The sequence below is a fragment of the Apis cerana genome, unplaced genomic scaffold, assembly GCF_029169275.1.
Source record: "Apis cerana isolate GH-2021 unplaced genomic scaffold, AcerK_1.0 Chr0_AcerK, whole genome shotgun sequence".
NCBI classification, from domain to species: Eukaryota; Metazoa; Arthropoda; class Insecta; order Hymenoptera; family Apidae; genus Apis; species Apis cerana.
This window is the reverse complement of record NW_026893558.1, coordinates 1,783,278-1,808,597: the sequence shown is the minus strand read 5'-3', so window position 1 is coordinate 1,808,597 and position 25,320 is coordinate 1,783,278. Positions and strand designations below refer to the sequence as shown.

Here is a 25,320-nt window from a genome sequence, read left to right as displayed (position 1 = left end):
ATGAAAGCGTATGAAGAAGAGGAAATTTTAGAATTTTTAGATTTGGGTACTATTGAACCGACTATAAAATATATATAAGAAGTAAATACAATAGTAAATATATATATAGAAGAAATATATATAAGAATTTTCTTGGCTCATTCAAGCACGAAATATTGCACATTATTTTAGCTGATTACTTTTCTATAAGCGGTTCATATGCTATGGTCGAATAAAAGTGGAAATTTTAGAATATCTTGCAACATTGAAACAATTGTATCTCCGAAGATAACAGAGATACATATTGTTTCCTCCGCTCGTTGCAAGCAGGAAACATTGCTCTTTATGTTCGATTATAGCTGGTTACTCTACGACAAGTATTATATGCTATGATATATTTTTATGTTTTTTACGTTTCATTTGTGCATTTTCCAAATAAGATACAAAATTGTCAGAAGAATTTAGTTCCGAATATTAATTCAGATCAAAATGATTTAAGCATATCAAAAGACATTAACGTAACATGTAACAGGATAAACAAGATAAAATAATAAGCATTGGTAAGAAGATTGGTATTAATTTTTTATGAAATATTCATTTTATTTAAATAAAATTTTAGATCTCAATACTACGGATAATGAAGATAGACATGTTTCGAGATGATACATTAACAATTGAAAGTTTAGGTGGAAATAGATTATATTTGGATTCAACGACTCAATTTAGAATCTACAATTTTACCACACAATATATCTGTATGATATATTTTTATATATTTAACATACATTCAATATATAGACAATAATAGAAATTGGCGAAATTAAATTGGTGAAATTAGATAGAAGTTTGAAAATGATATTAAATGATATTAAACGATATGTAATTGAACAAATGGAAAAAAATTGAAGATAAATTTATGAGCGAAAATAAATATAAATTTAATGATATTTTCGTTAACATGTGTATTTCTACGCATTTAGAAGCATTGAAAAAATGAAGGAAATGCAATATGGTAGTAGCAATTTGAAAAAGAATTTGAGAGATAAGAAAGAAAAGTGTTAAAGAATTTAAAGTTCACTGAAATTTTATTTATGGTTTTATCATTTAGTGTTGCTAGCAATGCCATTACTTCATAATTGGCAGCTATTTGTTTTTTCTTACATACGTATAGATCAGTTGTTTTGTAAACAGTTACGCGCAATCACGTATAATCACGTATAATTAAAATATTCCTTCAGCAAAACTTGTATTTTTATATTTATTGTTTTTACTGCCCTGCCAACAGGTTATGGGCTCAGGTTACGAAAGAAACAATAAATAATTTAAAAAAGTACAATTAAATAAAAAACACGTGGGTTAGTTATCCGGCTTTGAGTAAACGTGAAATATAACCTAATCGTGATGGAGTATGAAAGCGTCCATATTAATAAATATAATAATAAATAAGCTGATTGGGCTTCATGGAAATTTCAAGTGCGCGTTACATTGAAATCCTGCGGTGTATGGGAAACAGTTACAGATGAATTAGTTCTTCCCAGCAGTTCGTACTAGCAGAGCACGCGCAGCCTGGATAAAACTTGATAGTACAGCCCAACGCATAATTGTTACATCGTTGGATGAGAAACGAATTTTGCATATTATCAATTGTGAAACAGCTAAAGATATGTGTAAACACCTGGAGTCTGTTTACGAGCAAAAATCCGAGTGTACTAGTGTACATATGCTGCTGCAACAATGCTATAGTTACCAAAAGGAACCAGGTAATGATATCGCTACCCATATCGTAAAGCTCGAGAATCTTGCACATCGGCTGCAAACTCTGGGTGAGAAAATTCCAAACCAAATGATTATTAGTAAAATACTCATGACATTACCTCCGTCATTCAAATACTTTATTAGTGCGTGGGAATCAACTCAACCCAGCGAGAAAACTCTCACAAATCTTATTTCAAGATTTACCATTGAGGAAACATGGACAGAAACCGAAGAAAGAGCAGAGAATATTGCTTTTATTGCCAATAAGCAATATAATAAATATAATAATAATAATAATCAATATAAGAAAAATTTCAAAGAAAGCAACGTTAGACCAGGCGTGTGTCATTATTGCTATAAACCAGGATATCATTGGATCAAGGAAAGCGAAGCAGAAACACCAAATTGGATGTAGAAAGCGAAAAGCAGCAACACCAAACGAAAAATACACAGAAAAGAAAGGAGAAGCACTTATTGGAGCAATGTCTGCAAAATATAATTTAGAAATATTCAGTGATTCATGGCACATGGATTCGAGTGCGGCTGAAAACATGTCAAATTGTCGCAAGTGATTCTCATCATATAAAAAATTTAGTACAGTAGAAAATATTAAAATAGGCGATGGAAAATATATTCAAGTAATTGAATCAGGAAGTTTTCTTCAGGAGAAATCGATGAGATCATCTACATGCAGCAACCGAAGGAATACAAAAATGGAACTGATCATGTTTACAAGTTGAATCGTAGTTTATATAGTCTAAAACAGACAAGATGTTGGAATCATCGTTTTACAGCGGTATTGAAGAAGCATGATCTCACGTTCACCAGTGCTGATTTGCATATTTACAAATGAAAACAATCGGGACCGATTGATTCTAGCGATCTATATCGATGATGGACTAATTAGTGCAATGAATCAATTGTCTGTAAAAAAATTTGTTAGCTGAACTCTGTAAGAAATTTGAAGTAACATCCAATGAGATAGATCCATATCTGGGATTACAGATTGAGCGATTGGCAGATGGATTCATATTTTTGCATCAGGATACTTACACTAAGAAAATTTTGCAACGATTTCGGATAAATGTTAATGCTAATGCAGTAGCAATCCCAACAGATTAAAACCATTAATTGTGCGTGGAGGCGCATAAAAAATGGATACAAAGAAAAATCAGAATTCCGTCTTCTCGGCAAGCGATAGGAAGTTTAATGTATTTGTCAATGGGCACTAGACCAGATATTATATTTATAGTAAACAAAGCCAGTCAATATTTGGAAAAACCTAACAAAATTCATTGGAACGCAGTAAAGAGAATTTTCAAGTATCTAAAGGAAACAACAAAATATGATATTCATTTTTCAACCAAACAGAATAATCATATTAAAGCATTCAGTGATGCAATTTAAACTGGAGATATTGAAACTAGGAAGTCCATTACTGGTTTTATATTAAAACTAGGCGATTCTGCAATTGCTTGAAGGTCAAAACGACAACGAACAATAGTTTTATCGATTACTGAAACCGAATACATAATAGTTAATGAAAGAGATCAAAAGTCTAATCAATGATCTAGCTATGTTCAAAAATCTTACAACGACTCTTTACGTGGATAACTTAAGCGCAATCAAACTTATTAAAAACCCAGAATTTCATCGAAGAAATAAGCATATTGATGTACGCTATAACTTCATACGAGACAAATTCAAGAAAAAGAAGTTTCTTCTGCAACATATAGCATCGGAGGATCAGCAGAGATAGATCTTCTGACGAAATCCTGAGAAGAACAGTATTTCAAATACAGAGAAATCGACTGAATATCAAGAATATCGAAGACATAATGGGCACATGGAAATATGACACTCAAACATAATAAACATACATACACTAAATAAATTTCAGTTCATTTTTTTTTTAGTGGGCGTTATTTGTGGGTGTTATAAAATTTAAAGTTCATTGAAATTTTATTTGTGCTTTTATTATTTTATTAATGTTGCTAGCAATACCACTATATTATAGTTGGTACCTATTTGTTTTTCTTCGATACGCATATTTTCACTGTTTTGTAAATAGATATGCACAATTATGTATAATCAAATATATTCATTCAGTTAAACCCGTACATTTTTATTTATTGTTTTCACTGCTCGACAAATTTATATAATAATAAAAAAAACAGAAAAAATAAAAAATAAATCTTATGAACTGAAATATATAATAAAAAATAATAAAAAAATAAAAAATTTAAATAATAATAAAAAAATTTTGAATCTTAGTATAAAAATAGCATAAAATTCATATACATATCTCCCAATCTTTGATATATCTTTCTAATGAATTACAATAAATCGAATTATTACGATCAATACTAAAAAGAGAAACAAGTATCTTCATCAAGATAATATTATTTATTAATGTTATTTATTAATAATTTATCTCCATTCTCGAATGAAAAAAAAATTATATAACAAATAAAAAAAACAAAATCGAGTATTTAAAAATGAAATGATGCATCGTGGTATAAATTTGATATTGGTCTATGTATAATTAACTTAAACATAAATCACAAGCAAAAAAAAAAAGTGCAATTAAAAAGTGCAGTCTAATACACTTTCCGAATATAAAGAATCCAAGATTTCATACTTGAATTTTTTATAAAAAATACGAATTATAAGTATACTATATATTTTATTAATATTACTGTATTTTAAAATAATCTTTTAATAAATAATTCAATAATTATAATATTGATTATATTAAAAAATTCATAATTTAAGAAAACAAATTTGATCTTTATATATTTTCTAAATATTTATTTATAAAAATTGCGTAAAAATGAATTCGAAATTGTGAAAAATAAAAAAAAACATTAATTTCAAAATAAATTTATTAATCAGATAATTTTTCATAAAAATGATCTATTTTTAGAACTTACATAGGACATATTCTAATATTTGTTATATTAAAAAATATTTTAATTTTTATGTTTCGATATTATTTGAATATTGAATCGTTATCAAATTTATATAGCAATCGTAAAAGTTTCCAATCGCATTGTAATTTTATTATCAAACGATATTTAGATTTATTCATATATTATATTGTATTAAAATTATTTATATTTTAATGTAAAATTATTATAAATTTTTTTCTTTAAAAAATATATATTATAGAATAAATATATATTAATATATATATTATAGAATAAATCTCCAGATTCTATTCTACTCTACAATATAATAATATATATAATATAATAATATTATCTTTTGCGTTTAAGTAACAACTTGAAATTTTAATTTTAAGAGAAAAATATTACCTTGTTTAAAAATTCAATAATCTAAATGTTTCTAAACGATTCAAATGAAATGAAAATAGTTCGAAACAATGCAAAGTTCAATCAATACTACGTGCAATTATGATAATAAAATGTCACTATTGCGCGCATTTTTAGCGGATAATTCGTTATTATATTATGGACGAGACAAATAATTAAAAATATAAAATTATTATCATGAATTACTATTTTTTTTATTATACAAATCTATCAATTCATTTGAAGAAGACCAAAAGGCGATTAATTATTAATTAAGCGAAAAAATATTGATATTATAATACCATCATATGATAGTTTATATAATAAATAGTTCTCGTAAACGATAGCAAAATATCAATTGTATAGATTGCACTTTGTCAATATTTCGATCGATGGTGACTTATTAGTTATCGATTTTTTGCATGTTTGCATCTTTTTCTGTGCATAGCATACAATATATGCAAAAAGATAATTTTTTGGATATAGTATTAGAAACTAAAACAAAGAAAAGATAGAAATATATTATAATTATAAATATATATATTATAATAATTTATTATAAATATATATATATTTATAATAATTTTAACATATTCATACTTTAAATATTTTAAAATATACAAAGAAAAGTATCAAGATAAAATAATTCTAGAAAATAAGTTTTGTTAGATAAATGAGAAACGATAATTGTGACAACTAAATTATTTTGAAAACAAATTGAAAAAATTTGAAATATAAAGAAAAATATCAAATTATATTAATCTCGATTCAATTATAAAAGTTTCATTTTAATTTTGTTATATAATAATTTATGATTATTAATTATTATTCTATAATATTATAATAAATTTTCACATTGATAGGATATTAAAATTTATAGAAATTTAATTTTTCAAACGAATTATCAGTAATCATAAATAATAATGCTTTAGAAATGAATAAATTTTATAAAATTTTTGATAGTCAATAACTTATATCGTAGAGATATTGAAATATCATAACGATGTTGAAATTTTTAACAAATATTAAAATTTTGTTTGATAGAAAATTTCTGAAAATATATAAATTCTTAAAGAAAGATTCTAAAAGGATCCTAAAATTTATGATTTGTGATGTGCTCGCGCCCGCACATAATAATAATAAAATTGTAATGGATTATTAAGTGCACATTTATATATGTGTCGAATGCTCTTTCGACTTATTTGGTTATGTTATATAAAAACTGGTTATCATTGATGCATTTTTGTCACGATGAGTGGATTGTATTAGTACGATTACAAATGCGATACATAAGAGAGCCAAGTCTTTCACAATATCCGATATATAAATATGTGTATGATGGTAATCGACGATAATCTAACTTTCTCATTATTATATTCGGCAGTCAGAAAATGAGACTCTATTTCAAGTGAAGCTTATGTCTCTCTTCAATTGAGAAGATCTTAGTTTGTCCGTATGCACAATAACCAATAATATCGCGATCAATATTTGACTCGCGATATCCCCAAATTAGAGGAAAATTTTTCGAAATAAAATAATATTGGTTACGTTGAGTCAATCGTGTTTGGAATATCATCTTTGGAATCGGGCTTTGGTCTAACCAGGCTGAAGTGTGTCAAAATATACAATTATAAATGTGACTAAATTTTCAAAAATGTTTTTTCAGATAACATCATTCTTTGTTTAGGCTTAATAAACATCTGCCAGCAATAATAGCAGAAAAGAGTAAACTGTTTATAAATCTTGCGAGCAATGAATGCTCGCGAACATGATTTCAAAACTTTGATTTTTTTCAATATATCTTTTGATATCTTTACAAATTTCATATATTTAATATCTCTAGTGAGTTTAATTTCTATCTTTTTATCGATTTATTGAGAAATAGTAGAAATAAAATAATTAAACATACTAATAGTCGATAACTTTGAAGAAAAAAAAAATTTTGTTTCTGTTTTAGTTTAAAATTTTTTAAACTATTGATTAAAAATGTTTCAAATCAAATATATAATATTTAAAAATAATTTTTTTTAATCTCTTCCATTTCTTATTAGTAAAAGTTTGGAAAAGTTTCCTATTACATTTCATAAAATTCGATTACGAACATAAATTCTATAATATTCCTTTTATTATTGTTATTTAAGTTTTGCAATATAATTATAATTTATCGCTATCTATTATTATTATCAAAAATAATTGCATTTATTATATTTTTTTCTTTAGTAACCCCGCGATTTTATCTTATTGTCAATTTCATGCGAAACATAGAAATCTCATACTTGCATCTTATACTCGTTTTTCGCGTTTTTGATTAGTCTTGATTTCTTCAGTTTTTCCAAAGAAATTGATTACATATTTTGCGTATTTCTGACTATCCTGTCGATTATAACTATCAATTGTTTAATGTTTATTCAGCAGCAAGATTGCTAAGGATTTATTTATGCAATGCGGTGAATTCATTAATTAGTATATATCATTTTGCAGTATTATATTCTAGTTGACAATATCATTATGTATTCATTCATATAGTTATTATTAGTTAAATGATCATTTATTCGACTGCCTATAATTTATGAATTACACGAATTATTGCAAAATGATTGAAGACGATTTTCTTCTTTATCTTAAAACAAAATTTATAACTACATATTATAATAAACTTCATCAAGAAATTTTGATTTTTTTTTTTGATGTAATAAATATTTTCGTAATATGAGATAAATAATCGTGTTCGTATTTTTTATATGAAATTATGAAAATTATTATTAATGATTAATATTAAGATTTAGACATTTGAATCAACTTAGTTACAAAATTATTCTCTTTCTTTGAAGTAATTTTAATTGCTATATTAAGTAAGCTATTCTGGAATATAAATAAAAACTATAATTTATTACGATTATTATTTAATTTTATTATATATTAATAAGAAAAAATAAAGATTGCAGTGATAATTACTTAATATTTTAGAAAAATATTGTAGATCTTTGTTTCATGAAATGTAAATAGAACAATAATAACATATTTGATATTAAAATAATAACGACAATTTGATTATCATGTTTATTATAACTTTTTATTATTACAAATTTTTTAAAAATGAAACTACTAAATTTTTTTAAAAGTGTTTTCTCTGTTAACATAATTCTATTTCTAATTTTAATTTTCATTTTATCGATATATGTAAATTTCTTTTTATTTTTGTATATAGTTTATATTCTCTATTTTTTTTATTTCATTTAATAGCCATTTTAAAAAATATTGAAAATATTTGATAATATTGAAAATATTTTTATTCATCTTTCAATTTTACGAATTCAATTCATCTTTCTTTTTTCTTTTTTATTTTAATATCATAAACAAAATATTTTTTATTCATAAATTAATTTCTGTAATTTAAAATTCTTTTATTCCATATTAAATTACGAAATTCAATTTTTGAAAAATTTTTCAATATTTGTGTTTTCACGTTAACTATGAATACCGTTTGAGACGTTAAGAGATCGCAAAGATAAAATGCAGACTGTTTTGTTCTATACACATTAAGTGTATGCTTGCGTAGATTATACCTGCGTATGTTTGACTAAATATAATCAACTTCTATCCGTTACACGACTCATTTTGCAAAATCGTGAGTCAAGTTGCCAAGAGATTAGTAAGCTGCTATTGTTTCTTAATAAATCTACGCGACCCGTTTTATGTCGATGAATTTTATGAATTTCGAAATATCTTTGCCATCGAAAAGAGAATTCAAATGAAATTTTTCGTCATTTTAATTCAAGAGAATTGATTTATTTTATTTTATAAAGATATATTTATAAAGATATTTATCAAATCAATATGATCAAAATATTTTTTAATATTTATAGAGAATAGTATTATATTGAACAAGATTATTAAAAATGATAATAATATTTTATAGCGTGTGTATGTGTGTGTTATAATATTATATTATGATATTTGATAAAATAATAATAACAATAAAAATTAATGTGAATCAATGAAAATATTTCTTGCTATATGAAATAGTAATAAAATATGTATAAAAACGATATAAAAAATAATTCTTTATTTTATCTTTTTTTTATTTCTTATTACAATATTAGATGAAGTAAAATAATATTGATAAATAGAATATCTATTTATATTTATATGCAAATATAATTTTATAATTAAATTTTTTTATAATTAATGATGATGATTTTCATAATTAATGTCAACGTTAAAATTATAAAAAAAGTTTAATTATTCGATTTTTAATTAAAAATTTTTTCTCACAAATATTTAAAAATTAACAAAAAAATATTCTTAATTTAACGAAAATATCTCATAATGATCAATCATAATCAAATAAAATATAATCAATCTTCAATATCATTACTTCTTCATATTTAAACAGAAATAATTCTTTATATACTGTAAGATAATCTTATATACTGTAAGATAATAAAAATAAAAAGATAATTTTGATATAATCTTAATAATATAAATATTTACGAATCATTAAAAAATCATAATTTTGCACCGTATCGTTTGATATCAGAGATCATTTCATCAATGCAGATCAATTCTCTAATGCTGTCTCGATAACATGCTCTCAAGATGATCTTATATGTATATGATTTTAAAAAACTTGATGCAATCAATACACACGAAGATGTTCATAAGGGTCCTTCGAATGAGAAAAGTATGATTATTGCGTCACTTATCGTTCTTCAAGTTATATAAATAAATTGAATAACTTTCAGGAGCTGATCGATTGCTAAAGATAAACAAGTGGGCTGCAACAAGAAACCAAGACATCACGATCGATTGCGCAAGATGTCTGTGTACAGGAAAAATATAACGGGATCCATATTTAAAAAAAGAAAAAATAAAGATTTCGTAATATCTAAGCGATTATTGCTAGGTTCTTACTTTCGTTGCCAAAAGAAAACAATAGACTTCAGTATTGAATTGATCATAATTGTATATGGATTGAATCGTTATCGGAATTCGAATTAGTTAGAAGAAAACTAAATAAAAAAAAAAAAGAAAAATGATTGATCAAGTTCAAATTCTTGCAACTTGTATAAACGAAACGGAAAGATGCAGATGTGTTTTATTCACGATCAGTTCACACAATCTCATCAAAAAATATTCTTTTTGATTTCCTTAAATAACAGATAGAAAAAGAGAAAATAGGGAAAATTATAACCTATTATAACTTATTATAACTTATTGTAATTATAAGAAGCAATGAAATAAATCTAAGATTATAAATGTAACGGTAAAATGTATGAAATTGTGAAATAGTCGATATTTGCTTTCTCTTTATTTATTTTCACGCTTATACGTTCGGAAATATATGGGTTTAGCAATTTATAATCTACATAATTATAAATCAAACCATGATTTTAACTTTAGTTCAAATTTTTAGCTCGAATTACTCAAATTTATTCAAAACTTATTTATTGAAAAATCATTTCTTTTTTAGAATTTATTGCATGGAAAAGAATCTAATAAAATATTTTAATATTTTATTCTCTAATATTTTATCTTTTTCAAAGTTTTATATTCTGAGAACAAAAAAATTAATAATACCTAAAAAAAGTTTTGTGAAGTTCTTAAACATCTTAGAATACTAATAATTAATTAACAATTTTTTAAATATAATAAACATTATTTTAAATGTAACAAATTATCAACGAATAAATATTTTATTATAATCCAGATATTTTTTTCCATTTTAAATATTAGATAATTTTAATTTGAAATTTCAAAAAAGAAAATATGGAAATCTTTATGTATAATATACATGTAAATATACACATATAAAAATATTTGCACGATCCAATTCAATAATTATAAATAGTTATGAATATATGAACATATGAATTTTTTGTTAATAACTTGTTTATTAATAATTTCTAATTGTTGATTCAAATATATTATATATATTTTATATTAGATATATATAAAATATAAGGTGTTAATAAAAATGACACCTGTGAAAAATGGATTTTAGAGATATTAAAACGATGAAAGAGCGAGAATACTCAGCTGGGTGCCCTGCAGTATCGCATTACAATGTCACTTGCGTAGCAAAGCTTCTCGATGAAAGTAAATATACTGATATTTAACATATATTTATATTTTTTATAAATATCAATATATATATATGCAATAACATAAACAACAACTACATACGGTTGTATATTATTGAATATTAATTGTTTTGAAAATTAGGTAAATCAAAAGAAATCGAAAAATTACCAAAATGTTTAGAATTATATATTGTAAAATGTTTAGAATTATATGTTATATATCGTTTTTAAATATTTTAATATTTAATAAATAGAAAACTTATCATAAGTAAAATGAAACAATTCTCATTCAATTTTACCAAATTATTAATTATTCATCTCAATTAACGAGTTAAGCATTTTAAGTTTTTTATTAGATAGAACGAGACGGTGAAAGAGCGAGATACTCAGCTGGGTGCACGGCAGTATCGTATTGCAATGTCACTTGCGTAGTAAAGCTTCTCGACGAAAGTAAATATACTGATATTTAACATATATTTAAAATTTCTTATATATATCAATATTTATATATATGTATGTTATGATTTATAATATGATTAAATTTTTAAGCGAAACAGTTATTTAATAATAGTTAAATAGATAAATAAAAATTATTATATTATTAATACATGAAATAAATGCAAAAAATACGCACAATATGAAAAAAATGTACAATATAATTTACAATATGTTAAATATGCAAAATAAAAAATATATTTTTGAATCACGAAATAAATTTCTTTCGTAAATCTATTTTCTATAAAAATATTTGCAACATCCAATTTACTAATTATAAATAGTTATGAATATATGAACATGTAAATAGTAGCATAATGTTTTTAGCAAACGTATTCTAAAAACCGAAAACTATGTCGAGCCATAATTATATGCTATAAGAAAATTCAAAATTTTCGTCTTTATGACATATCCAAGAATTATTGAAATTAGAATTATTGTATAAACGAGAATCTTTTATTCTAAATAATTAACAAAAATATTAACTAAATTGTTTTATTATATAAAGAAAGAAATATTTTTTATGTACATATAATACTTACGTTTTATACATTTTATATGTATAAAATTTGGATTTTATGGATTTGGAATGTATACCGATAAATAGTAACAAAATGTTCTTCATTTATCAGTTACCACTCTATTACTATCTTTTTTAATTTTTTTTACTGCTTACATGTTTCAAACAATTTGAATCTTTATTATCTTAAAAATATCGAATCATTATAAAATTGAGATTTTAAATTTATTCATATATAAAGAAAAGTTATTTATAATGTTGATCATGATAACAAGATTCAAGATTCAAGATCATCAAAATCAATGAAATAAGCTTTAATGTAAATAAATATAAATATCAAATATTTAAGATATTTTAATACATTATCATGACATTGATAGGAAAACATTGCAACAACATAAACAATAATTATATACGGTTGTATATTATTGTATATTAATTGTTTTGAAAATTAGATAAAAATATTTAAAAATATATTGTAAATTATATATTGCAAAATGTTTAGAATTATATGTTATTATCGTTTTTAAATATTTTAATATTTAATAGATAGAAAACTTATTATAAGTAAAACAATTCTCATTCAATTTTACGAAATTATTAATTATTCTATTATATTCATTATTTATTTTTATGAGAATTTTAAATATATTCTGCAAATCCATTTAGTTTCATGTCTGTATTATCTAATTTCTAAATCAATTTTTCGGATGTGATGTATATTATGTTTTATCTTCACTTAACTTTGCATATTTATAAATGAATTTTTTTTATTATTATTTAGTTTTAGATTATTAAATTTATGATGAGAGAAATGGCTTTAAGAATATTGCTATTGAATTTGTTCTTTAATTTAAATAAATTCAAAGAATATCATATATAATTATCAATCGTGAATAAATTTTTTGAAACTTTAAAATATTTTTCAATATTAAAGTATGATATCGATATAAATAATTTTGAAAATCATAAATAATTAAACAATTAATTTATATATATAATGTTAATTCCTTATTCCCATAGATCTTTTGAAATTGGCTTATAAAGATTTGATTTAACACGTGGAGTGACTAAGATTTTTCTAATAACTGAAAGGACTACTCAAAATTAAAGAAATAAAAACGAATCAAATTCATTGAACAAGTTTATTCAACGAAATATTACTGTGGAATATATTTTGAAAAAGGAATATACAAGGTTAGCCAACGATATATAATTGTTTAGCAATAGGTTTTCCGCCGAGTCAAGTCCGGGCATCTGGAAATTACCAAGGAATTACCAAAGAATAATTACCAAAATTCAGGACTCACTTCGTTTGATCTTATAGTGACATATTGCTGATTTATGAATTAGAAAATTTTCCAATTTAAAATTGACAATTTTCTAAGTATTTGAAAATAAATCTTCGAATTGATAAATTTCAAAAACTCTGTGACAGTCGCACCACAAGATCAACGTAACATCCGTTATTTGATCTAATATATAATATAAATAATAATGATCTATAAATCACTATTATTTATATTACTGAATAAATTATTTTATTAAATTTTGTTTGTAAAGTATATTACTAGACTGCGGATGTTTATACAAATATGAATTTTAATAGATAAAATATGAAATCAATCATATTTTATAAATCAATGAGATCAAGATATGAATTTACATTATGATTAGAATTCTAAAAATATATTTTTTATTTTGCGTATTTTTTACGTATAATACGTATTTTTTAATACAATTAAATAATAATTTTTAATACTTATTTAATTATTATTATAAGTTAGAAAATTTTACTGGATTATCATATTTTCGCATGATATTATTGTGAATGATAACACACATGTATGTACGCACATTCATTTATAAAAATTATTTACACATACGAAGTTGATATCATACAAAATTATATTATTTTTAATAAAATATTATCATACAATATTCAGTTGCATAAGATTGTTGATAGTAAAATGAAATTTAAGTGAATTTAAAAGTTAGTTTCATTAATAGCGAAATTAAATGAGAAGATGCGATTATAAAAAATTATAAAATCTGAAATTGAAAATATTTGAAAATGATACTTGTATATATTTGCAATAAAAATGTGTAATAAATATATATATATATATATATATATATATATATATATATATATATTAATTTATAGATATTATAATACATAAAATTATAATATAAATTATAATATAATATATAATTTAAAATTCGAAATATTATCTAAATGTATTTTATTATAAATCTGTATTATATCTATAAATATATGTATTATATTTTTGTATATTAAATAAATTTAAATATATTTATTTAAATAATATTTAATAATACTTTAATTAATTGATTCAAATATTGAATATTCATTCAAAATAAAAGCTTGTGATGTTGAGAGAAAATTTTCAACATATAAATTAATCTATTTAAAATTATATAAAAGATATTAATTAATAATTGAAACGAAAAATATTATTATTACATATTATAATGTAAATTATAAGTAATAGTAATAAATATTATATACTATTGTATGTTATATCATATTATATTCTAATAATATATTATTTTCAATAAATTTTGTTTATATTTTATATATATTTTGATATATAAAATTTGCATAAATATTCAGTCTAATATTTACTCAATATTTATTTGATGATAGCATCAAATATCAAATAATGATTCATTTCCGCCTTGAAGATTACAATAAAATATCGATTATGCGAATTAACTAGGAAAGAAATCCATTCAAATATATAGATTTTCAAATAATCGGTTAGGAAGTATTTACCAAATTTGTGAACATATTATAAAATAACTAGAAATCAAATAACTAATAATTTAAATATTACATAAAAAAATATTTATTTAATAAAGAAAAATTTTAAATATGATATGATATGTATCTTGGAGCTTAAACATTATAAAATACGCTAATTTAAATTACTCATCTTGTTGTTTGAATTAGTAATGGATAACTCATAATAATCAATTCGAATAGTCGAAGTTCTTTTTGTAAACATAAATAGTATATAATAAAAATATAATATACATATGCATAATTATGTATTATATAATATTATATAATATATATATATATATCATTGTATATGTATAATATTAATATAATATTATATTACACATATATAATAATAGAGGAACAGATAACAGATTTATCATTAAAATATTAATTATAAAACAAATATGATATGTTTGTTTTATATTAAATTTTAAAATATTTTCAAATGTTATTTCAAATGCGATATCTTATCTATGATATTTAAATGATAGATCCAAACCTTTCTATAGCAACCTTTATTTAATAGAAGAAAAAATAGAAAAAATTGTTTACATACATCTCAATTTCTCGAATTTTTGAACTTCGTAATTCTCGAACGAATAGAATCTTGTGAATTCAGCGATAAACTTAAACCTTATTATACAAACTTCGCTCTTGATCGTTTTAAAATAGAACTTTGTAATAAAATTAATTTTATTATTATATATTTTTAGATCGGAATATATGGTTACGTTATCGTGAACAATTAATTGGAACAATTAATATTTAATAATATTTCAATTACGCTGCTTGGTGTTAGATTCTTGATGTTACTTACTTACTTTGACATTTGTAATCATTCAATAATTACATAGAATATGTATGCATGTATGCATATATTTGCGAAAGATATACCAAATGTGATTGTTTCTAGAAATATTCGATAAAATAAAGAAAATACAAATATAAGTGGTTTCATAGATAATACAAAATTAAGGATTTTCTGAAAAATTATTGTAGAAATGGTTAAAAGTAAGATCTTCAAATATATATTTCATAGTTCAATATATACTTACAAACCAATTTTAATATCATGTTTTGTTCTATAGATTCTTAACTTTCAATCAAAAGTAATAATTTTTCAATACTTGAAATATATTTATTCTAGAACTCGTATTGAACTTTGGAATATTTCAAAACAAATTTTGAAAAATAATTTATAAGTAATACGATATTAAAAAAAATTGAAATAATTCATAAATAATATTCTTGAAAATTAGAATTATATTAGAATTACATTACAAATATACGTTTTAAATAAAGTATTTTTGATATAATTGTATTTTATTTGTTGAATTTTTAAGAAATTAAAAATAACAATTAATTTGCAATTTGATTTTATTTCTTGATTTTATTTATCTAGGTTATTACAAATGAAACATATATAGCAACGTAAGAAATACGAACAAGTCCAAAATTGAAACGAAACAACGCCTGTAAACACCTATATATTATGTTATAAATAAATTATAGATAAAAGAAGAATATTTATTTCTCAATACAATATATATTATTTATAAAATTTATAAAAATAAATTATTATTTTTAATTATTAATTTAAAATTAGAAATTAATTAATTAATTAAAATTGAGATTTATTATTGAACGATGTCACCAATTTTCTTTCAAAATTTTGAAATTTTTTATTTATAGATTATTGATTATTAAATGGATTAATTTTAACTATAATATTTATATACAATGAAATTTCTATCAGAGAATTTAGATAAAAAGTGATTTATTGAATAAATCAATTATAATAAAATTGAAATTCTGTATTCAAAAACATAACATTTCGATTTTAAATAAGTCTTTAATGCAAAAGTAACTTAGTTATCACAAGATCACAAGCACAAGGTATATTTCTTTAATTCACCATTACAATACTTTACTGTTGATTTGAGATATTATAATAATAATAATAATAATAATAATAATCAATATCTTCCAAAATATAGGACATATTTAGTCTAAAAATCATGATAAATTAGATGTAAAAATATCTTCAAAAATTAAAACTTTTCATTTCGGAGAAATATAATTCTATAAATACACACAAAAATTTGTCTTATAGTAATGTTTCGTGGAATATATAGCGCTTTCGGTGCATAAATCTAAATGATCTTATATATTAGATATATCGTTCGTTACCACATAAATATTGTAAATAGCAATTGCATCAACAGATTTTGAAAGTATCTAGTGATATATCTATGTTTTTAATATAGGATATCACGAATCACCTCAAAGTTTCTTAATGCTAGATAAAACGAATATTTTTTTCGAAACAACTTCTTATAGAACAGCAGTGCCGATTAAAAACAATAATTTTGACCGATGCATCATGATATGAAAGCAAATCATTTCTTTTATATCACAAAGGTTTCTTGAAATGACTCAAAATTATTCCATGATTGTCTGTGATTTTTCCAAAATAACGAATAAATTCATTGTTGTTGGAATAAAGTAAAATTTTAATATACATATATTTTATTTCCCGAAGAACTTTTTGAAATCATTTTTTCGATAATAGATTAATAGAAAATTTTACATTTACTATTTACTATTTACTATTACATTTATTATACATAAATTAATGAATTTCATTTATAAATTATGAGATTATTATTCTTTCTTTAATGTGTATTTAATTGTATATAAAAATAAAATCATACTTTTTCCATTAAAATATAAAAATATAAAATTTACAAATTTTTATATTATATAATATTAAATTTATATTGATTTTGACATTATAAAAATGTAAAGTAAAAAAATTTCGAAGAAAATTTAAAAATTGTTGCATTTTATTTATTTTTAATGTTTCTTTTAATCTGTTTCCTATTGTTTCCTATTTTTATTTATTAGTTCATGTTAAATCGAATTCCTATCTTACTATATCAAATTAAATTTATATTTTTTATTTCTATCAAATTCAATTGTAATTTTCTTTAGATTGAAAATTCAAATTATATCTAATATAATAACAAATATTATATCTAATATTTATATCTAATACAATTTATTTTCTGTTTTGTGATACGTTTCCTTAATAAGTTTGAAAAAAATAACGAATTGATTGATCAAATAAAATGAATATAAAAAAAAAGGATGATAACGATAATTGTCATAAAAATATAAAAAGGAAAATTTCCAATCAAGGATATATTCCAATGAATCTTGAATAATGTTTAATAATATGTTTAATAATGTGCAAATGATTGACGTTGAATTATAAAATAATTGAATGAGCGTATTTAGATATAAATGGCGAAGAATTAATAATTCCATCGAAAGAAACAAAAAAAAAATTGAACAATTATATGATCAATTTGTTTGTGATATACAGACATATAAAACAAACTGAAAAATATCAGAAAAATGAGTCTATTTTCGAGATTCTTTAACTTTTGATCATTATTTAATCTTATAATTGCGATAACTATCTACTTATATCGTTTCGTTCGAGAAAATTCATAAAATCATTTTTTCCCTTAGGAAAAAATGAATAATTATTATTATAAAAATGCAAAATAATTTCAAAAATAAAAAATTGCAATTTTTAAAAATTGATTCTTTTGAAAACTGTAGATTTTGAAAAAAAAGTTTGCGTATTCATACTCAGCACATTGAAATATAACAAAATACACAATATCATTAGAAAATTGTTTTAATATGATCATAGTTGTATTAATGTAGAGAATTATATAAGATATTTAATAAATTTTATTAATTCTAATATGGAATGACATTATGATAAATTAAATTTTACTGTTACAAAAGATTTATATTTTACATATAATAAATCATGACTTACAACTAATTTAATTCTGTTTAAATAGCAATATGTTTTAATATTTTAGATATATTATATTATATTATATTATATTATATATCATAATTTAAACGACTGTTTTTTAAATAAATTTTCATAATAATATTAATATTAATATAAATTTTATTATTTCGATGTTTATTTTTTTAATTTAAATTTATTTATTAATAATATAACAAATTATTAAGAAAAGTTTTTTATTTTTAATCTTTTTAATTACTTTTTTTAGCAAGGAAATTTTAAATTATATCATTAAATTATGTTTTTCTCTTTTTTTAGTTGTATCCAAAGAAATAATAATTTTTGGTATATCAAAATTATAATTATAAGATAAAATAAGAGATATCGATATTATTATATAATTATACAATTATATGATTTTTGTCATATTATTGAAAATTATAAGATAACAAATCATCGAAATTCTTTTTTGATAATATTAACAATACTTGTAATTTATAAAATGGATGATTAATTATGCCAATAAATTTAACAATGCTTTTATTTTAATTTAATATCAATCGGAACATGATCACATAAAAATAATCTAAAAAAATTTAAATCTAATAACATTTTCTTAAAATATATCAACTTGATGGAAAATAAAATAGATTGTGGATGATGAAAATAATTTTTAATTCTAATTTTTCTTGCGTCATTTTGATTCTATTAATAACTAAAATATCATAAATAATTTAAAACAATTTCATTATTAAAATACATTTTTTAAATTTATTTTTATTTCTATCAAATTGTTTATATCAATTCCGTAATATTTTCTCATTAATTTGATAAAAAAAATTGGATAAATAAAATGAGAAATATATTAATTCTCTTTAATTCTGAAAATATTACTATTTTTAATGTATTTGGCTACAAGCAGTATACATATAATCGTAATATTACATATTATATATTAATCCAAAGGAAATATATCAGGTTTAGATTTCTTCATATTAAAAATAATTAATTAATTAAAAATAATTAATGATAATAAAAATAAAAATAATAATAATAATAAAAATAATTAATGATATTTCTATCTTTTTGTTAGAATCGTTTAAGAATGATTTATTATTATGCCGAGTTGTTTACAATTTTTCTTTCTCCTTTCTTTTTATGATGAATATTTTTGCGATCATTAGTATTTCATATCCACGAGAAAACAATGATATCGGCGATATTCACGTTGAACATGATACAATGTGATACGTTGTTGGATCGGATATATTGCGTATGTATCAACTTATCCATGACGGATCGAAAGCAAATGCAAAACTATAATATTGGAAAAAAATAAGAGAAACCGATCGTGGAAATATGTATACGGGAAAATATCATCATTAGAATTAAATGATTTATAAAAATCAAAATTAACTCGACATGTGTCTTTCTTTGTTAGTTAAAAAATCATATCTAACATTTAAAAATATAAAAACTTATATTTCAATTTTTTTTATAATGTTTTTTTAAAGATTTTTCTAGATTCTTGCAATAATATCTTGAAAAAAAAGAAATATTAGATTAAACATTTTAATTAAGGAGAAAAAATTTTTTTTATAAAAATTGTAATATCTCTTTTTTTAAAAATTAATCATGCAATTCATTAAATATTAGTTTTTTGTATCGCATTTAAGAATAAAAAAATTATTAAAGACAGCAATTATTAAATCATCTATAAATTTTCTATAAATATCTTCTTTTAAAATCCATTCATTACGACTATTATCATTCAACAAAAAATATATTAAAAAATATTTCAGATTGTACTATAGTGATATATTTTAACAAAAAGAATTGAATAAAAATTAAGTGAACCGAAATCAAATTCAATTTATATAAAAATGGAAAATCTTGATCATCAGTATTATATCAAAAGAATCATATAAAAAATTATGTATTGAAATTCGTACAAATCATGTAAAAATCCAGCCAACCAATAAATTTTCTAAAAAATAGTATCAATCGTATCTTTAATTTCGATGATATTTAATATATGATTATTATTTATTTAAAGATTAAATAATGAATTTATATAAAAATTGAATAAATGAGAATCGAAAGATCTCAGAAAATTTCATTTTCTTTAGATTCCTGAAAATTTGTTCTCCCCCTTCTTCTTTAAAAAAAAAAAGATTAAAAAATATTAAAATCTTTATTTTTTCTTTAATAAATATAAATTTTAACAAAATATTTATTCTATATATAAATGCTATAAATATTGTTTATAAGTATATTTTTTCAGACATTCAATAGATGATCGAAGGTGATACTGCGAATATAATGCAATTTTTGAGAAAAGAATTTAGAGAAACCAAAATTAGCTTTGGTATATTTGTTAGAAATAATTTAGTGGTTGGAATGCCAACGTGGTCTTGAGATTTGAGACGATATTTTCCTGCCAATTCAATGATAATCAGCATCATCCTTGAGTTATCCAAGTTATCATCCTTGAATTATTCCAAGTACTCTTTAGTTTTCTGGGAAACAACGGATTCTGTTGGTAGCGTAATTTCTTAGTTTTATTTTAGGAATTTTTCTTAGATTAGAGATATCGCTCAATCGGAAAGCTGATCCACAATGTTATTGATCATTTGTATATCCCATTAAAGATTCGCGATCTCGCGAGATAAGCATGGAAAGAGCTTTAGAGTAGGCATGAGTGTTTTGAGAGAATTTTTTGAACTTCAGAATTTTTCGAACTTTTTTACTCTTCAGAACTTTATGAACGTCTGAACTGGCAAAATTTTAGGAACCTTTTAATTTTTAGAATTCTTTTGAACTTGTAATCTCGAATATTGTTAATTTAATGATAAATGTGAACCTTCATTAGCATACGAATTTTGCTTTTGATCGTTTTACAATAAACATTTATTAACTTTGTAATAAATGAATTTTATTACTACATACCATAGGTTCAGAAATGGATCGAAGCTAACATATTCTGTTAAAACAAAAAATTTGAAATCAGTAATATTTTTATAAATTTAAAAATTTAAGTTAGAAAAGTTAGGTTAAAATTTTATAAACTTAAAAGAACTTTTCATTTCTTTCTTTTAATGAAAAATTTATTAAATAAATTAAAAGTAAAATTAATATCGGCATCTTTCGTTTTTATTAATTTTTACAACAATAACATTTAAATTCAAGAAATTAAATTAAAAAATTAAATTAGAATTTTATAACCACGAAAAATTCTTACATAAAATATCTACTGATGTAAATAGTAAATGAAATTACTATTGATATTTATAGCATTTATAGCTTTTACATTAATAACAAACAAAAGCAAAAAATTAAATTATAATGGAAAAAATTATTACTATAATTAAAAATTTAAAAAAATATATATAAAGATAAATTATACATTATTAATTTTTGTATCAATTAATATTCAGTGGCTCAATATGTTCATTAGATCTGATTAATTTCGAGCAAATTCAATTTTTAACGTAGATTCAAAATAGGTATTCCAACAAAGCTTTTTTACGAAGCGCAAAACTACGAAGCCAGTCTGATTTATCATTTTTTCCTGATCTCTTTAGGAAGAAGAAACCTACATGACTCTGCAAAACGTGGTCTTTATCTGAATCCCCAGAACGTTCAAAATATATTGAAATAGTTGGATAAATCTGTACACAAGTGTCCTGCAAAATTTCTTGATATCAGTACAAGAAAGATAAACGATATCACTATCTTTTGTGAAATCAAGATCACCAAAAATAAAAAAATTGCAATCACTTTTAAATAATGCACAAAATAGATTTTTAGATGGAGAAAGTGAAACTAGAGTGAAAAGAAAAAGAGTCCCTTTTTGTATTAGTAGTATCTATCTTACAGAAAGTTATTGATTATAACCTGCTTTATGGCAATTTATTATTATTTAATATATTGATGAAATTTGTCTTTCATTTTCTGTTTCCATCCACGAGAAACTAATTTAACAACTAATCTAAGTATCCTTTAAATTCATAGTAATAGTGTGATGAAATTTGTTTTTCATTTTCTGTTTCAATTCACGAGAAACTAATTTAAAAATTAATCTAAGTATCCTTTAAATCCATAGTAATAGTGTAATAAAAGTATTGATAATACACTCCAGAAACAAATTCAATTATTAAGAATAGAATAATTGTGTATTATTTGCGTTTAATATGATTGAAATTATGATTATCTTTTTTTGTTTACTTTTGTTTCATGATATAGTATTGATGTAATGCATCTTGGAAATATGTTTATTATATTAATTACTAGTGTGTAGTAATAGCAGTTTGTAACATGATTTATTATTCATTTTTCTTTTAACATTTTCTGCTTAAACCTTATGGAATTAAACTCTATCTTTTAAGTAATATGAAAAATTGTGGTAGAATGAACTTTGACATGATTTATAGATATCTTTTTATAGATTTTAATTATAGCATTGTTTATCGTCATTTGTTATGTTTGGTATAATGATATGATTAAAATTCGATTATTTTAAATTTCAATTTTGCAAAATTACATATCATTTCTTAAGATATATTTTTATAAAATAAATACTAAGAATATAATAACAGTGAAGAATATAATAACAGTTTATTGGTTTTAATTTTTAATATTATTAGTAAATATTGGAATTGAAAATAAATATTGTATACATAAATATTGTGTACATAACAAAAGTTGAGCGTGATCGTAAAATAATAGCTACCGTTCTATGAAGAATTGTTTTTTTTATACTTTCATCTGATATGTACGAGATACTTTTATCTTTGTCAATCAAACGAAATTGAATTATTGTCTGTATAGTTATAAAAATTCTCTAATGTAACATTAATTATTATATTAAGATTGATAAAATAATATACAACTTTAGATTTTTAAAAATAGAAATAAATTAATGATTAGGGATTTCTTTGCAATTTGCTTAACATTTAATGTCAAAATCGACAAACGATATAAACATTAGACTGAAATACTTCAACATATTGAATTTTATATAGTCATAGATTTTCCTCATGGATTCTAATCCAATGATTAATATTGCTTAAATTTTTTAAAAAATAAGCACGATTCATAAATGATATTTTGTTTTTTCTTATTTTGTTTATTTTAATATTTTAATTGATCTATTTTCTGATATAATATAATCTCGAAACTGTTTAACAACTGAAGATAAATCTGTTATGAATTTTGCATTACAATCTTTTTGTAATATATCTCATGAGCGAAAGTTTTCTGTATCAATAGTAGCTTGAATTTGAGAAAATAATTAATTTAATATCTTAAATATCTTAAAAAAAAATACTTAATATCTTAAAAAATATCATTTTGTAAATAAACATTCAATAAATGAATCATTTTATAATATGCAACTTGTAAAAAAAGAATTATTTAGTAAATAAATATTTTTTTTAAAAAAAAGTGATAATCTTTAAACAAACATTTTAAATAAAGTTAATTTAATTAAAGATAAGATTATTTTTGCGATAAAAAATTTGCGATGCATAATTTTTCGAAATTTTTATTGCTTGTGATAAATACTGTATGATGCAATAAAAAAATGTTAATTTTGATCATCATAAATTTAACATTCCAATCACATCAAATTGTTTCTAATGAATATACAAAGAAAACGCTCGCAGCATCATCCTGTACTATTCAATGTCTAACAGTAATATATGTACCTTGTTTAAAATAAATCTTTTTTAAATTATGTAAATTTACATAATGAAATGATAACAACAAAAAATGATAAAATTTTTTTTAGACAATAAGTAGATTTCGTAAACAAAGGAAATGTTATTGAGCTCTGATCGACTAATAATAATTTATTTATATATTCGAATATAACAATCATGTTTTGGAAATTTGATCCGATTAATCACAATATGTCTTTTTTTCTTTTTTTATTATTATTGATTGTATGTTAAAATATTACTATTCGAAAAATTATATTTTAACTATATTATACAACAATACATATTTTGATTTTTAATTTTTAAAGAGATTTTTAATTTTAATTTTTAAATATATTAAAGAGAATATATTCGAATATTTTTGAATATCATACTTCATAATTTATATATATATTGTTACAATAGTTATCAACTATAGTAAGTTAAATGAATTTTTAATTTGATTCATTTAAAATTTTAATTTCTTTTTCAGTTTTTTGGTAATATAATGACTCATATTATTATATTAATAGAAATAATACAATTAATACAATTAATACAAAAAAGTTCATGGACTTTATTGAAGCTTTAGACAAAATTTTTCAAGATTATTACTTCTAAAATCATGATTTATGATTATTATATTTTACTATAATAAAGAGATTATTGGGAAAAAAATATTGGGATTTTGACTGTTTATGACATTCATTTCCTAGCTTTTTGAAAACTATTAAAAGAACTTTTAAAATTTTCGAAATGAAATTTCGAAAGTTACTCCATCACTATTTAAGTTGTTCATTTAATCATAAATCGTGTTTGTTAGAAAAAATA

At 21.6% G+C, this 25,320-nt stretch overlaps 1 protein-coding gene across 1 annotated transcript; it reads left to right on the top strand.

Moving 5' to 3' along the window:
* On the top strand, positions 1–2,587 carry LOC133667587 (uncharacterized). Its single transcript, XM_062086849.1, has 4 exons — positions 1–46; positions 1,521–2,001; positions 2,117–2,302; positions 2,386–2,587. The coding sequence occupies exons 1-4, from the start codon at positions 1–3 to the stop codon at positions 2,585–2,587; spliced, it is 915 nt and encodes a 304-aa protein (XP_061942833.1).
* The last annotated feature ends 22,733 nt before the right edge of the window (positions 2,588–25,320 follow it).

What these genes read in the sequence shown, in the direction of transcription:
- LOC133667587 (XM_062086849.1), top strand. Translation starts at nt 1, where the DNA reads ATGAAAGCGTATGAAGAAGAGGAAATTTTAGAATTTTTAGATTTGG. An exon ending in TTTAGAATTTTTAGATTTGG is followed by an intron (nt 47 to 1,520) that starts GTACTATTGAAC and finishes TCTTCCCAGCAG; the next exon opens with TTCGTACTAGCAGAGCACGC. An exon ending in ATTGCTTTTATTGCCAATAA is followed by an intron (nt 2,002 to 2,116) that starts GCAATATAATAA and finishes CATTGGATCAAG; the next exon opens with GAAAGCGAAGCAGAAACACC.